The sequence below is a fragment of the Argiope bruennichi genome, chromosome 2 (genome assembly GCF_947563725.1).
Source record: "Argiope bruennichi chromosome 2, qqArgBrue1.1, whole genome shotgun sequence".
Taxonomy (NCBI): domain Eukaryota; kingdom Metazoa; phylum Arthropoda; class Arachnida; order Araneae; family Araneidae; genus Argiope; species Argiope bruennichi.
This window is the reverse complement of record NC_079152.1, coordinates 75412270-75429559: the sequence shown is the minus strand read 5'-3', so window position 1 is coordinate 75429559 and position 17290 is coordinate 75412270. Positions and strand designations below refer to the sequence as shown.

General features: G+C 28.5%; 2 protein-coding genes across 2 annotated transcripts in view; one reads left to right on the top strand and one right to left on the bottom strand.

Annotated features, from left to right (window-relative positions):
• Nucleotides 1-16674, bottom strand: part of LOC129960878 (cytochrome P450 3A24-like) — a 29011-nt gene extending 12337 nt beyond the window's left edge. The window contains exons 1-9 of the mRNA XM_056074590.1: nt 16429-16674; nt 13927-14023; nt 11387-11439; nt 7343-7439; nt 6292-6408; nt 5473-5561; nt 3143-3288; nt 1907-2019; nt 706-847 (exon numbers count right to left, since the gene is read on the bottom strand). Coding sequence (XP_055930565.1) covers nt 706-847; nt 1907-2019; nt 3143-3288; nt 5473-5561; nt 6292-6408; nt 7343-7439; nt 11387-11439; nt 13927-14023; nt 16429-16505 — 931 coding nt within the window. The 5' untranslated portion in view covers nt 16506-16674. The remainder of the gene's footprint in view (nt 1-705; nt 848-1906; nt 2020-3142; nt 3289-5472; nt 5562-6291; nt 6409-7342; nt 7440-11386; nt 11440-13926; nt 14024-16428) is intronic.
• LOC129960885 (E3 SUMO-protein ligase PIAS3-like) overlaps nt 1-17290 on the top strand; it is a 70614-nt gene that overhangs the window by 17687 nt on the left and 35637 nt on the right. The gene's annotated exons all lie outside the window — the stretch shown is intronic.

Here is a 17290-nt window from a genome sequence, read left to right as displayed (position 1 = left end):
TTTAGAAACTTTTCACTGTTATTTGATTCCAAAATTAACTTTTAATTTCAAATTTAACGAAATATTCAATTTAAAAAAAAACATGTTTTATATTGAAAGCTACTGAACAAGGGGGAAAAAATCGGAATTAAATAATAACAGCAATATTGAAAGTTATTTTAGTTTCATTTCATGATATTGTAATATATAATGTTATTTTTCAATTTGTTGTAAATATGTTTAAGATACTTTTTAAAAGTTAATAAAAAAAGAAAAATAATACATGCATCAAAAGAATAAAAAAAAAGAAAAAAGAATATATAATACATCAAATAATACATTTTTATTTTATCGTTAAGTAAAAGTTATTTTTGCGCTGTAATATTTTCGAAAGTTGTGGCAGAAAAACATTAAAATTTTTCTTAATTTTTAATTAAATTCTTATTGCTCTGAGGTATAATTTTCCATCATCAAAAACATATGTGCGCCAATTTTAATAGTTCTAGGTCAAGCAAAGACATCTTTAAACAACTTTTCCTTTTGATTCTATGGATCTGGTTTTGGTCAATTTCTGTTTATCTTTCGAATCTAATTTTGGTTAAATTCCTATTGTTCTATAGATGGACATTGACCAATTTCTAATTTAAAGCACAAATCAATACAATTATATGTTAAATTATATTTATTAACTTTATGCCAGTTTGCAAAAGATAATGTTAAACTTACTTTTATTTTTGAATAGTGAAGATACATTACTCTCTGCAATACTTCCAAATCGGTCGGTTTCATCTTCGAACCCTTCTGAGTTTAGTGATTGTTCATTTTCATCGGCAGCATCCATTAAGATTTGCAAGACATCATTGTACTTCTAACATAAAAAGGCATTTTAATATTCTTAATCATTTGTATTAAATGAAATGGTATAATTTACTGAGTTACTAAGAAAAAAAAATTAATCTAAAAGAATTTTTACTTTTTCGTATACGGAATATAGAGAAAGTATTGAAATCATCACAAAAATTCAAACTCGAGATTTTTAAGAATTTACATGCTACAAACTTTCTTGAGTTCGAAAAACACGTCTTTGGCAGTATGCCTAAATGTGAATACGATAACTCAAAAACCGCTTTGAGCAAGACCAATGGAATTTGGTTTGTGGTCTTTACAACAAATTTGTAGATTTCTATCAAAGATTGAGCAAAATCCATTCAGAGGTAATCTGTCAGTTTGTTTGTCCAAATATAAGTTTACTCAACTGCAAAACGAAAAGGGCTAGGTATATAAAATCTAGTTTAGAGGTTTAACATCTAAAGCGTAGATACTTACCGAATTTGGAGCCAAATCCGTTAAGGAGTTGACTGTATGTCGGTCTGTAGTTTCGCAAGCACATAAACACGATAACTCAAAACATTCAAAGATTTAAATATATGAAATTTAGTCTATATGTTTGAGATTACAATTGTATTGGTTTTATTCTGTTGGAAAAAAGGCTTTTGAAACATCAATTCGATTTTCGGGTCTTATTAACTGCATGCTATGGATTAATCGCCAAAAGAAAAATAGCTGATCTGAAATTGATACTTCATAAAATAATATAATGCATTTCACAAATTTTGTTGTATCAAAGTTGCTGAGAGAGATCTGGCTAAGTACACACTTTTATCGGTCAAAATGACCATTAGAAAGTGAACTAGCTGCATAAAACACGATAAATAGTAGTTTTTTTGAAAGGTAATAGTCCTTGATGCAATGCATTGGTGGATAAGTTTATATCTCGAGTTATTCATGCAATTATATGAAGTTCCAAATTTTAAATCAACGTTAAGAAAGAAAAAACACAAGTTCAGGAATAGTTGAAAACGATTTTTGAAAATGTTAGTGTAAATACTAACAGATAATAGCAAATTGCAACATAAAATCAACTTACTTTCCCAGTTTTTTTCCTTTCCTTAATAACAGTCTCTATGACATTTTGAAAGAAGTGATTTCTATCCAGATGGAATATAGAGAGTCTCAGTAATATCCACGAAGGAAGAATAACTGAAAGAGATGAATTTTTATTGTACTTATAAAAAAAGTAACTTTTCATATTATAAAAAAAAAAATTGTGAGAATTAATAATTATCCAGTATGGGATGTTTTTAAAAATAAGAAACAAGTCCCATTTGTTTTCAAACTTTGACAGATTTTTATCTTAACCCTTCTTTTCGTGATTTTTTTTTATGTGAAATGAATCAGGGTGATATAATTCATGCTCTAGATTAAAGGAAAAATATTTTAAAAAGTCCTAGTCAGAATATATAATATAAAATAATTAAAAAACAGCATGTTGGAAATATCTATCAGCATGCAAATTTACATGCTAAGCCTCAGCCTTATTCAAGAAATCGCACGTTTCTTCCAATCACAACAAACAGTGGAATGACAAGTTCAAACTCTCTATAATGATTTACATTAAATCAGTTTTGAGTATAATTTTTCATTTGCTAAATGTTATCATGGAAATTTCCATTTATCATGCAAAGAAGGCTCCGAATAAAGGAATAAATAATTAAACTAAATATGAAAATCATTGCACACAAAAAATTTCAATTCTCAGCTTTAATGCAGCATCCACATTCCATATATTTCTATTGTTATATAGAATGTTTTTCCCAATTACTAATATAAAAGAGTAGACAAAGAACGTGAAAGTAATTGGGTTCCTAATGTAATATACTGCGATATGGGCTGGTTAATAATCCAATAGGATCGTACCATATTCCAAGTTCTTCACAAAGATTGTGGTTTTCAATTGACTGGAAAAAACGTTTAAGCTCTAATCTAACAGTTACCATCGAACACGCAATTATATCGCTACAAGAGAAATTTAAATTATGTTTTGTCAGCGATTTTGTTTAGATATGTTGTTCTTTCATTTAATTCAGTTATCGCCATCTTAATAAATATCAGAAGACCAAAAAGATATGCCCTGACAATGGTTTGGGAATACTAACCTCGTAACACCTAGAATTCTTTAATATACCGCTTGAAATTAATCATGTCTGGTATATATAATGTTTAACAATTGTTCGTCTTTGTTTTTGAAATGAAAGTTTGAAATTCATAGAATCATTCATAGTATTTACCACTTGAAAAATTAATATTGAGCTCAAATACTTACGTGCGATGAGTATTGTTAGGATTCTTGGTTCCACGAAATTCTTTTTAGCTTCCTTTAAAAAGGCATTATCAGGATCATTGTGAGAATCGATTTGAGTACCAAAAGCAGCTTTTGCTATGACGTCCATGGTAAAAGTATTGAACATGCTGTATAAAAAATATGTAATTAGAAATTAGCAATAAAAGAAAACATTTTACATAGATTCTTTGCACCGTTTTTTTTTTCACGCTTTATTTTTGAACGTTGTTTCTGAGATATATGTTATGTTACTGGGAAAACACTGGCATTCTATAAAATATCTAGGTACTTTATAGAATGCCGAATGTTTTCAAGCAAAGTATGAAATACGAGAATTATTATATGCATTCCTTTGGCATTATATATAATACCTAGGCATTCTATAGAATGATAAATGACATGTAGGAAAGAAAGAAAATGTCATGATTATTTAAAATGTTTATTAGTTTAGAAACAGAGACTGCACGAAATATCATTTTCATTAATTTTACTTGAATGTCCACTTAAGGTATAAATTTTTTTTGACGATATCTAGTACATGTAAGTGCATTTCATGTTTCCTTTAAACGCTTGCAACAAGTAGCAGAAATTGAAATCTCTTCGGTAAACATGTCCTCATCATGCTCGTTTAATCCATCATCGAATATAGTTTTTGAAACATGCTCTTTTTCTTGCATGGATATCATACTTCGCAGGTTTGACATTTGGAATTCTGTAGAATACCTGGAAATGCGTGAAATTTTTATTCATTTCATACGTTGCCAGTTAATATTCGGTATTCTATAAAATTCCTTCAAGTTTTAACAGGAATAATGATTCATAACTAAACAATATGTTGTAGCATATGCTTTGAACTAGTTTGAGTGTCGGAATAACGAGTATCGGTTTAGAGACAATTTTAATTTTTTAATTTCAATAAAATTTATGTCAAAATTATATTTTAATGTGCTAATTTCTTAAAAAGAGGGAAAGAATTTCCAATAAGCTAAAGGATTTGGGTTAAATAAAGACTTATTTAACTTTTAGATACTCTTTTTTGATTGAAGTTTACGTTCGTATCTAATTTCTGATTTGCCTTTAGTTGGTTTCTTAGACTCTAAATTGGTTACCAAATTTTGTGTATATAAAAGTATATTTCTTGTAGCTTTATCAAATTTGCACTTCATTACTGTTAGAAAACTAAGTGGAAATGTTTTTTTAAATACTTTAGATTAGTTTCTATTGTACTGTCACTTGAACGTATTTTACTGTCGCGAAATTTCCAAATATTTAGTTGATACATACCGACTGGTAATTGTAATTCTCCATGCTTTGAATCTGAGAATTTTTTTAGAATTATGATCCTAAAAAATTTCACTTTTCCAAAACGTGTTCAAAACTAAGATAAAATTAGGGGAATTCATAAATCCGTTAGACGTCCAATTAGAATGTGTTCCAAAAGGACAGCTGTAAAATGAGAATCAAACAGTTCGTCTTCGGCGAATGAAATAAAACGAAAGAATATTCAAAGGAAAAGTATAAAAGAGTCAAATAAAAAAAGAACCAGAATATTTGGAACGATAATATATGCATATATTCAAAAATAGGGATTTCTATGTTCCATAAGCATACGTGATTAATTTCTAGCAGCTCTAGGCAATTAGACATTGCCTAGAGCTGCTAGACTGAGGGTAGATTGCAACAAGTCGACTAAGAAATTTAATTTTTTTAGTTGCCAAATGAAAAAGACTGTAATAAAATAGGAATTATATATATTATAAAATATTAAGACAATATTAGCAGTTTATTAAATGTAATTGGTCATGAGCCTATATATTTCACTACATTCGTTTAGTCATAATATTTAAAAACACCGAACGACGACATCAATAATATTGTGTACAGACGTAGATGCCGGACGGTCTGGAGTCATAGTAGATAAACAAAACAAAATGCATATATACGAAATTCATAAAATAAAAAATATCAAAAAAATTAATCGTTAACATATAAAAATAGGCAGAAATATGCATTTACAATCTTGTAAAAAGAGTGATCGAATAATTTGCACTGCCTAAAGTCGCAAATTACCTAAATCCACCACTGCGTGTTACCTATAATATTTTTTATTTATCTTTGGTTAAATAATTTATTTTAATGTGAAAGATATCTTGATTATTTCAGTTAGTATGAAGTTTTAATTGTTTTTGATACATTAATAGTTAATTTTAACATAAAAGTACCATTGTAGTAATTTTTTAAAATATACATAGCAATAAAACGTATTCGAATTTTGAATAAAAAGTTGTTTAACTAAGTATAAAAATAATTACCTTTTGCATTCAACAGATTTTCCCTCATTGAAAGATTTTTCGCAGTTTTCTATACATGATTTTGAACATTCATTTATGATAGATCCCATCTGAAACAAAATTGGACTTTTAACTCTCCAAAATGGGCTTTCGATTTTTGAAAGCAAATCTTGCTTTTTACTATTATTTACTATTTACTTGCCAATATATTTAGTACTATACTAGATATGATTAATAATGTTACTTATGAAATTTTCATGTCATATTGTGAATTTATTATCCTTTAAGCCTGTGCTGTGCTTTTTATCCGATAGATCCATTTCTTTTACATTAATTAACTGCACATCAAATTCCCGATGACCTGATGGTCAGGTCTTTGATTACGCTCGGGGTGGGGTGGGGGTTCCAGTTTAGAAACATAATTCCACTAAAGCTGTAAAAGCTCGTGAAGGCCAAATGAGGAAAGTATGAGGAGTAGATGTCATCTTATGTGTTGCTCTCGATTGCGATTCAAATTTACGAAGTTCGTCCGAATTAGTCCTAATGTTGTTTCAATCTTTGAATCTAATCTCTAATATCTCTGAATTAAATTTTCTTTTATTCATTGGTCCTCTTTAGAGGTCGCTGTTTGCTTTTGAGACCTCTTGTTCTATTTCAAAAATGACTTCGTTCTATATATCTGCCCCTTTTTAAAGCTTATCCGATGATTTCAGAATCAACTTGCATATGTATATTTATTATTTTGTTGTTGTTTGAATCTAATTACATTAAATTGTGGTTTGAGATTAATTTCACTCCACATTTTATTCATACTCATATAGCTATAAACAAGAGGCATACCTGTCTCATTCTCTTTGAAGTGAACGCAGGAGTGATGATCGTGCGAACACGTTTCCAGTCTTCTCCCTCCAACAGAGAAACTAAATTTTTGGTTAGAGGATCATATACGTCTATACGCTGTAAAGAAAAACATATGGCTTTATGATAGATCCATATAACAAGTACTGTTCGTTTCAGTGTTCTGAAATGACCGCTTTTCGACAATTCTATCTGATTAAGAGAAGGATTTCCGGAATTCTTTCGTTATTCTTTGACCTTGATTTTATGTTCAATTTTTTTTTTCACGTGTATGCAAATAGCGTGTCGTTTCTGATTGTATTATTTTAATTAAATCTGCGAATAATCCGAATTTATTTTATTGTTAAATGTAAACATCCCCTCTTTTCGTCTTTCCTTTCACCCTTATTTTGACGAATTAAACGCATTCTTACACATGCGCAAAAGCAATATCGACAAAATGAATAAGTTTATAGACTAAATACTTTGATTTCTGTTTGGGGAAAATGACTTCTTTCTTTTTCAGTTCAATTAAAAATAAGATTGGATTCTTTTTCATCATCGGCGGGCATCTATCTTGTCTTATTAACAATTGATTCAAGTTTAGAAAAAGGGAACGAACCCAAAAAGTGTTGTGGAAAGTAACAAAAGAAAATCCTCCAATTATTGTTATCTGTTATCCTTTCTTAACATCTTTTGTATGAGATATTTTACATTAGTGGCTTGCTGCTTTTCGTTTCTTTGTTGCGGCTAACTGCAGTCTTCTATATGATAGCATGCATGTTATGAGAAAAGGAAACGCATAATATTTTCAAATCTTAACAAACAGATTAATATCATATAACTAAAATTTATGATGTTTATTTTGTGGCATTTCGTTTTTAGTACTATGAGGAATTAATAGAATCAAAATTATCGTAATAGCCAGAAAGGAAAACGTCAGAAGATATATTATTCTTCCTCAGGAAGAATTATGCTTAGAAATGTGACGTAATTGTTCTTCCTTGAATACTATATTAGGTATATAAAGTACAAAAAAATTAAGATTCCATACCCTTCTGGAATGAAATATGTGAAAATCTTTAACCAAAACATCTCTCAGAAGATCAGGCTCAGTTAAAACAAATATAGGTGTGCTTCCTTCAAAGTCCCTATTAGGTGAAAATGAACAAAACAGATAGAATTGTATTAATTATAACTTCTTATATGAACCAATTTGAATGATTCTGTTTAAGTGATTGCATCGTGAAAACAGATGGTGAAAAAAATTCTTTTAATTATTTTTTATTCTATAGCCTTTATTTCATAATTCATATAAATATAATTAAATCTTTTTTTTGCAAATTCATTACCAGATTATGTGATATATATATCACATAATCCGAAATTACACCAATTTTAATATTTTCAAAACTTAATTATCAATTAATGGATTAATTTAATTAGATATTTGATTATATATATATATATATATATATATATATATACTAAATTCTTTGAATAATTTTTTAACTATACACACACACACACATACATACATACATATATATATATATATATATATATATATATATATATATATATATATATATATATATATATATATATATATATATATAAAATCAAATATCTAATTAAATTAATCCATTAATTGATAATTAAGTTTTGAAAATATTAAAATTGGAGGTAATTTCAGGGAGAACACAGAAGTATCCGAAATTCGATAACTAATCAGAAAATGATTAAAAAACTCAATTATGATATTTATGAACATGAAACAAATCAAGTTAATCAAAAGTTTTTAAAAATGGAGAAAATTTTCATTATTAAAAATTATTCTTTATAACATTATAACTAAATTCTTTGAATAATTTTTTAACTGTGCATCCATTATTATGTTTTGTTCCCTTTAATCATCTATAACTTTCTTGTTTCTTTGTTATTGCTATTTTTTTTATAAAATGCTGTCAGTCCTCTTCCCCTTACCTCACTTTGTTATGGCTTTTCTCTATTTTCAAATAGAACTTATGATATTTTATATATGTAAATTATAAAAACATTTGCTGAGACTTTATGCCTCCATTTTACCACGCAAATACATAAATGACAAATAAATAAAAATTTGCTGTTTGAAATAGAAACTGAAGCTATGGCCTTTCAGAGATACAAATTTGATATTATCCCGGAATTCTATTATTTTAGCCGGAAATTTTAGAAACTCTTCGCTTGTTTTCATTTTATACAACACTATGCTGAATGTTGACCAATATATTTAGTTAGTTTTAATTGGTAATATGCCTGAATTTGGTAATGAATTGGCTTTGGTAGTATCAGTATAGATCTTTATATATTTTCATCGACAAAATCAAAAAGCCTGTCTTGAAGACACAAGAGAGGAACTCGCTCGTATTATGAAAAGAAAGCAACTTTGTATAGTTATCGAAAATATTTATTTTGATCACGTTTTTAAGCACTTCAATTAATGAATTATCTGATCATTTTTGAAATATTTAATGAAAGTTATTAATACATTATTATTTTCTGATTCTACCCTTTTAATAAACTTTCGTGATATTTATATTAGCCCTCAAAATTATTGTACAAGTCTCATTCAAATACTGGTTTGTAGTATGGAAAAATAGTGCAATTCAATAAATTTGTTTCTTAGTATCTCAGAAAATTTTACAGATAGAGCATGAAAATTCGTATCTTTTTAGATGAATGTAAGAAAAACATTTCACTCTTTGTTACTTTTTCGTTATGGAAGCTATATTCAAAATTAACGTTTGTAACTTTTTATTACCTTCTTCTACAGAAGCCAGAATATTTCAAACATTTTTTGAAAACTTTGGAATTGGAAGTCTACAATAGTAATAATTAATGTATAAAATCTTGTCCCAGTTTCTTTGGAAAACCTTGTATATATGTATGCACAGGGTGGTTATAATTAAAGTTCTACTTTGAAATGGCCATAAAAGGAAAACTACTGGACCAAATGTTATCAAACTTCGTGATAGTTTAAAAAACGTCATGGGAATTTCTTTCCCACCAAAAAAAGAAAGGGGGGGGGGATGTTCCAAAAACTTCCCGCCCGGGCAGAAATGGCGCTGTATGCAATATTGATAAACAATATAAGACATGAAAGCATTGGTTTAAAATGTGTTTAATCGTTTCTGAAACGTGTTACAAAGCATGTTCAAGGTGTCGTTCTCCATTTTCTGAAAGCAAGTTAAATCGCATTACTGCATTCTCAAGAGTAGCTCTTAACATATCAGGAGGAATGTTACTCACATGTCGGTGTATCGCATCTTTCAGTTCCGCCAAATTGTTTATATTATCACCATAAACAGTGTTTTTGAGATAACACACATTGAACATGCTTTGTAAGACGTTTCAGAATCGATTAAACAAATTTTAAACCATTGCCTTCATGTCTTATATTGTTTATCAATATTGCATATAGGGCCATTTCAATTTTGCTGGGGAATTTTTTGAACACTCCCCCCCTCCCCCCTTTTTTTTTTGATGGAAAATAAATTACCATAACCTCCTTTAAGCTATTACCAAGTTTGACAACATTTAGTATATTAGTTTTCCTTTTATGACCATTTCAAAGTGGGACTTTAATTATAACCACCCTGTATATTAAAAAAATACTGAATTGATCTAAAATGCAAAAGATTTCAATATATTTCGCTGATTATAAGAATTCTTGTATAATAAAAATTAACACTGTTTTTTTTTTAATGTTTTTGTTTCTTTACAAATTTTATTGCCTTCTATACAAAGAAAAAGTATTGTAAATACGAAAAAAAAAAAAAACCCGCCAATTTTTCAAATTATTTTAATTTTAAAGCACGATAACCCAGAAACGCTACAAGTTAGACGGATGGAATTCTGCATTTGGTCTTTAAACCATAATAGCAGATTTCCAGCAAATGCCAGCAGAAATTCCTCAGGAAAAAATCTAACTGTCCATGAGTGTACTTACAAGTACAGTAACTGAAAACTCTGGGAGCTAGATTGATAAAATTTATGATTTTATTGATAGAATTCAAGATTAAATTTTGAACTAAATCCATTATAAATTGTTGGTTGTCATCTATCTATTCTCTCATACATGAAAGTGATCTTAATATCGCAGCAAGCTTGATATGCGAATTTTTGTGTATAATCTTTAATTTGTAGATTTTTCCTTAATTTTGGATTGCATGTATTAATGAATAGATTATTATTGTGTATGTAAGCAGTAACTTCAAAACACATTACACACAATGGATGAATTTATGTGGTTTTTGACACTAAAATCTTAAATTTTGGTCCCAGTTGGTCAATGGAAAAAGATCCAAAATGCATGCCCGACTTTACTATACTAAGAAGTTAAGCACAAAATGCATCTATTGTATGACCGTAGAAGAAATTCAAGGTATTAATACTTTCTCTATTTTGGACAGAAAATATATTTAAGTTATAAAAAAAATACTTTCAGCAATTTTATATTTTGGCTTGATGAACCCCTGTCCAATACTTTTCATTATTTCAAATCTCAGTCAATGTTTTTCTTCTTAGTCAATAAGCCGATAGTCCTATTTGTAATTAGCAAATTCTTATAGTATTTGACAAAGACGCCATTGGAAAGGACCCCACCTTTTCTCATTTTTAAAATCTTCCATAGCATAATATATAAATAAATGCTTATACATAATATATACATAGCTCCCATAATATATACATTTTGTTATTTTTAGTTAATATATTATGGAAGCTTCTTTCAAATATAATATTGAAGTGTAGAAAATAATTCAATCCGCATAATATCCGTGCCGCCTTCTTTATTTTTGAAAATTGGCTGAATTAAATTTGTACAGTAAAAAAAGCAATAAATTTTAAAAGAAAAGTACCGAAAAATAATTGAACACAAGTTGAAATTATTTCCATAAGTTATTTTGTACTTATAATATATAAAATTACAGCTGCAATTAATAAAAATGTAACAAAACTCTGCAATGGCCTGAAGAAATATGCTTTTTTTAAATCTTTAATAGTAATAAATGCTTAGAAAAAGTCCAGAAATAAACTAAATCTGTATTCTACTTACCCTACCGCATGCCCATATTTCCCGATATCCATTTTCAGAAGTTCATTTAGAGGCTACAGGGGGAAAGAAACTGTGATAAAGATTTTGTGGGAAAAAAATGACAATCTTTCCAATATTCAATTATTTTAAATTTTAATGAAGCAACATATAAAAATCTATTTTTATAAAAGACAATGGTGTAACAATGAAGAGTGTCCACAGTTTTGTTCGGTGTTGTTTGATTATATAGACTTGACCTAAAAAAATTAGGCTTTTGTACTTAAGAAAAACTTTCAAAAACTGAAAACTTAAGTTTTAAGTCTATCCAAAAACTGTAACCAATGCTTCCATCAGAGTTTTACCATTTTCAACAGAACACAAATGCTAGTGAATTTACTTACAGGTCTATAGAAGAGCTTGTTTATTAGAAACAGAAAAATATATCTTAATATATATTTTCTTTAAGCGTCGTTTTATTACTTTCTTGTATATGAAGTGTACAAAGAGAATGTATTGTTATCGTCAAGAAAATTCGAATTCGGGATTTTGAAGGATCTCCTCGTTTTAGACTTCTTCTGGTCAGAAAAAATAGTCTGAAAACACGATATTTCAAAAACGCTTTGAGCAAGAAAAATGAGATTTGGTACGGACCAAATTTGTAGATTTCTGTCACATTTTGAATAAAATTCATTCGTAGGAAGGTCGGTCTTCTTGTCCGACTGTCTGAGTATAACTGAACTTGATAATCACAAATCGTATAGAACCAGACAAGTAAAAATGGATAAATTAGTAAAGCGTCTAAAATGTAGATCCTTAAAAAATTTGGAATCGAATTCGTTAAGGAATTGGCTTTCTGCCAGATTGTGCTTTCGTATGCAGGTAAACGTCGTCAAATTTCTTGATGACTTAAATAAATGAAAGATGGTAATGTGATCTTGAGATTACAGTTAGTAATATATGTCAAATTTTAGTTTCGATCCAGCACTTTTTTCTGAATATGTCATCCAAGTATGCATTATGGACGCTTTTTTCCCCCGACTGATTGGAGCCAAAATTTTACACAGAACTATAGTTACAGTCATAGTATAGTCAAGTATACAGAATTTCATTGATTTTAGTTATTCCGCTTGTGAACAGGGCCCGACTTAGCCTAATTGGGGCCTGGGGCAAAAACTTTTTTAGTCCCCCCCCTCTGCTTCACTACTTCAGTAATGAAGAACTTTCATTAAAGAAAGAAACGTAAAATAAACTTTCTATTCGATTTGAGGTCCCTTCTCTGATGGGCCCGGGGAAACTGCCCTTGCCTTAGTCAGGCCCTGCTTGTGAATTATTATATTTACTTGCATCGAAAGTACCGAGTGACGGTCAATATTTAGATAGATTTGTTTTAAACTTTGAAAAGTATATACATTTTAGATATTAAATATGTGTACCAAATTTTAGTGATCTGGTTATTTTCGTTTCGTAATTATCCTGTTATCTTGTATTTGAACAACTAGACAGACAAACTTCCTCTGAATGGTCAATTTTATCCATCTAGCACAAAGTGTCTTTGATTTATCGTGTTCATAGATAAATAATAATGCCAAAAAAGTTTTTTTTGAACTCGGGGGTGGTGGCCTGGTGGTAAGGTCTCGGCTTGTGAACCAGAGGGTTTCAGGTTCGAGACCCGATTCCACCGAAGAACCGTCGTGTAAGCGGGTCTGGTGCACGTTAAACGTCCTGGCCAAACGTCCTCCCGCTGGTGTGGCGCGGTGTGGAGAGGGGGTGCCAGCTCAGGTGTCGTCCTCGTCATCTGACCGTGGTTCAGAATCACGAGGCCCGTCCCAAAATAGCCCTAGTGTTGCTTTAAAACGGGATGTTAATATAACTAAACTAAACTATCGAACTCAGGGAGCTCTAAAGCGTGTAGATTCGTCAAAATCTCGAGTTAACACTAAATAATAATTTATCCTTCATCATTTGGAGCGTATTTTCTTTTTCTGTCGATAGGTTTTATAAACTAAATCAATTTCTTTATTCAAAATAAGATTTATTAACATGATAAAATATACATAAAATTGACATATCTGGTAGTATAATATGACATATCTGGTAAAGTAATAAAATTGTATCAATAAGTCAACATTATATGAAGTATTTTATCAAAACTTTAAAGAAAAAATGCATTTTTTTAATCAAAATTTTACCTTTCTCAGGTCTTGATTTCAAATTATATGCACATTTAGAATTATGAATAGAGTTTTGAGCATATTTTAGTCAAAATAAGGATGAGAAAACCTCCTTATAGCCAAAATAAAATTTAAAAAAGTCCAAGAAGCCCTGCTTTATCTTCGAAGTATTTTCATTATATGAATTATTTTCTTTACAAGCAAAGAATTAGTGGTCGCAGACTCTCGCAATAAATTATTTTATTAATGGTTTGACTAAGTAATTAATTCCCTTTAATAAGCATTTGAATGTAAGAATGGGCTTCATTTCTGTGGGGAATAAGTTTTGCTACATTGGTAATTTCTGAATGGATGAATCCTTGCTGAATGCACATAAAGCAAAAGTCTCACCTTTTTGTAAACCAACCAAAGAAGTTTGAAAATGTTTCGTCGAGGAACAAAAGGCACGCCTCGTTTCTTCCAATAATTGTCATTTCTGGTTATATACCTGTAAATAATTTTTTAAAAACAGTTAATGAAAAAATTATAAGTATAATCGTTTCACTAATTTATAAAAATTCATGATATTTCAAATATCAATAACATTAGGTAATTTGGAAAAGCTTTATTTAACTTGTTTTAAAAGTTACTTCTAAATCGTGGAATAAAAAAACTTTAGAATTATTTTTAATAATAAGCTACATTGTTATTTAATGTCACCAGAATCGTCTAAAAATGTGAACATTGGCAGAAGTAATAAGTGATCAGAGACAAAAACCATCAAAATACTTTATATCACTTTTTGACTAAAACAAGATACCCAAAGATATATATACTCACTTTGAATAACTATAGCATAAAGAATTAATAAAATGCATTATAAAGTTTTACACCTGAAATTAATTAATGCTATTGTAGAACTTAGCAAATTATAAGAATAGGTCAAAATGGTAGCCGTCATAACCATAAGCCCATGTCATCAAAACTTGACAAAACATTGCATCCAGGTACAACTAGGCATTTCCTGAATCAAAATTAATGTAAACGAATTATCTCGTTCTGTCTTTTCTTTAAAAGGGACTTGCTTAATTTTGATACCATGTCCAAATTTTGGTCATACTACCCCCAGGCTTCCAAGAGGACTGGAATTAGACTTTAAAATAAACTTTGATACCCATAACAAAACAGCCATTAACAAATCGAAAATGGCCACTATTCATCTGAGTTAAAGCTTTATTCTGCTTTTATTTTCATTTAAGAACCCATAACCATTATGGAACTTTTGAAATAGCAAGTTTTTCAAAATCAGTATTGATGTGCATCATAAATGCTTTACAATATATCAGACATAAGATCTTTCTCTGTGATTTAAATATTTAAACCAACATTGGACCATGTGAAAGATATTTCGGTTAAATTATGATATAATATCTTAGATTAGCAAAGCAATGATTTCTTCCAAAATTTTCTATAATATGATCCTGCTATTCCCATTTCAAAGGAAAGATGCCGTGACATTTTGGACTGCACATTTAAAAAATTTTCAGCAATTAAGAGAAGAAGCGTTGATTTTTTAAATTATTGTGTTTGAAATTTGATCCATTAAAAAATCCTAATTTGTTGCTGATTTTTTAAAGAGCAATTATTTATATTTGTGTGAGTTCCTAATTAGTAATTCAACTTTGGGATCCATTTAACTTCTTATTTCAAACCAAAGAAAATTTCTTGATTCAAATTCGTAATGAATTCAATGCCTTTTTTTAATATTTATTTAACTAACAATTTTGCAATCAATTTCATTTTCTCAGGCCCCTTTCTGACCATATCAAAATTCTTCTTACGATAATGTTCTTTTTCACAATAAATAAATTCTTTGTTTAAAAATTGCAAAGCTAAATTTGTGTGTCAGTGTATTGCTGATGCTGAAGAGCAAAATTCATAGATTCAAGCAGAATTCGATAATTTCTACTTTGTTACTTACTACAAACTTACTATTTACTACAAAAACAAATAATTGTTCATATACTCTAAAATTTACAACTAAAACAAAAGTATGTTATAAAAAATTTAAAATGTCAAAAATGATTTAAAAGAGTAGAAAAATCAGTAACAAATCGGCTTTTAAAATAAACTTTTGAAATTATGTAATTTTAAGTACATATCATAATGACACGGCTAGTTTCACTATAAAAAATGTTTTAAAATTTTAAAATTTGGTAAATAATTGCTTTATATATGTGAAAACTTTTGTCGGTCGTCTTGAAAAATCTTTGAAATCTGTATTATATTTAAATAAATTGAAAGTAAAATAATATTTTCATGTGGTTGATAAAGAGTTATTTTTACAAATATATTTTCTTTCCTTCCTTTTCTTAAAGAAAAATTATTATATTTTTTACATTTATGTTTAAAGAAAAATCAACTGTCCAAAAACTGTCTTGAAATGTAATGATGCAAACGATTTTTTTTTCTTTCTTTTTTTCAATCGAACTATTGATCCTAGCATAATGAATCCATGACTCGATTTAGCATTTTTCTTTGAAGAACATTTAATAACCAAGAAATATGAGTATATTTTAAAAAATTTTGTAAATAACTTAATTTTTTTTTTTTAAGTTTCGTAACGAAACTGAAGATTGTAATTTTAAAAGAAATAATAAAAATACTAACTTTAGTCAAATATAATAATTTATCTTTAAGAAAATTCTTATTGATCTAGAATTCTACAAATATTGAATTTTATTTACATTCGTTTTATGAATTTTATATTTATTTAATAATTATTTGAATTTCAATCTTAGATGAGATAATTGTATTCAATCGATAAGATTGTGAATTTTTACTTAAAAAATATAACCTTTTTTAAAGATTGATTGATTTATTTTTTAGTAATTCTATGATTTTAAAACTTACCAATACAATACTGTAAATAATACTATCACGAAAGAAATGCATATAGGCATCCAAGTATATAAATCGTATCCGAACATCTCAGTCAATTTTCAAACTTATCTTCGTAAAATAGTATTTGATGATGGAAAATTTGAAGTTCTTGTTGAGCTGCTTATTCAGCTCTAGAGAATGAAAAACATAATGCCTGCTTTTCAACATTCAGTTCAACATCACTTGCTTATTTCTGACATCCCGTTCGAATTACATCATCTCAACGCAACATAACTGTAATTGTTATTATCTACGTACTTCCTTGTCATTTCGTCCACGTGTTTATTGTTTTGTTTAATCTTATTTCTTTTTTGTAAAAGAATGAAATGATTCTGTTTATAACTCTTCTTATTGGTGACTAAGAGATGATATGTTTATCATACGATATTTTATTACTTCTTATCTTGTATAGATGATTCAATCGGTATTAAATGAACAAAGAATTATTTAGATAATGTAGGTATTTCAGAATTTTATCATGCAAATTCTCAAAGATATGTTAAAATAAAGTTGGAGAAGGAACAATCACAAATTAAAATGCAAATGTTTACATTTTCAGTGCAGATGACTTGACGCCGGGATGCATCACAAGGAAATAAAATATGCTTCATATCTTTAAATACAAATTTTAAAATCTATGCTTCCTGAAAAATAGTTTAAAATGTTATATCATGAATTACAGAATATAATTTTTAAAAAAAACACAGTCAGTAAACTTGTAAAAAATCATATGTAATATTTCATTAAAGTAATCTTTCCTTTAAGTTATGTAATCTTTGCTGTATGTTATTATTTCTAAAATTTTTAATACTTTTGAATAAATAAATAGTAA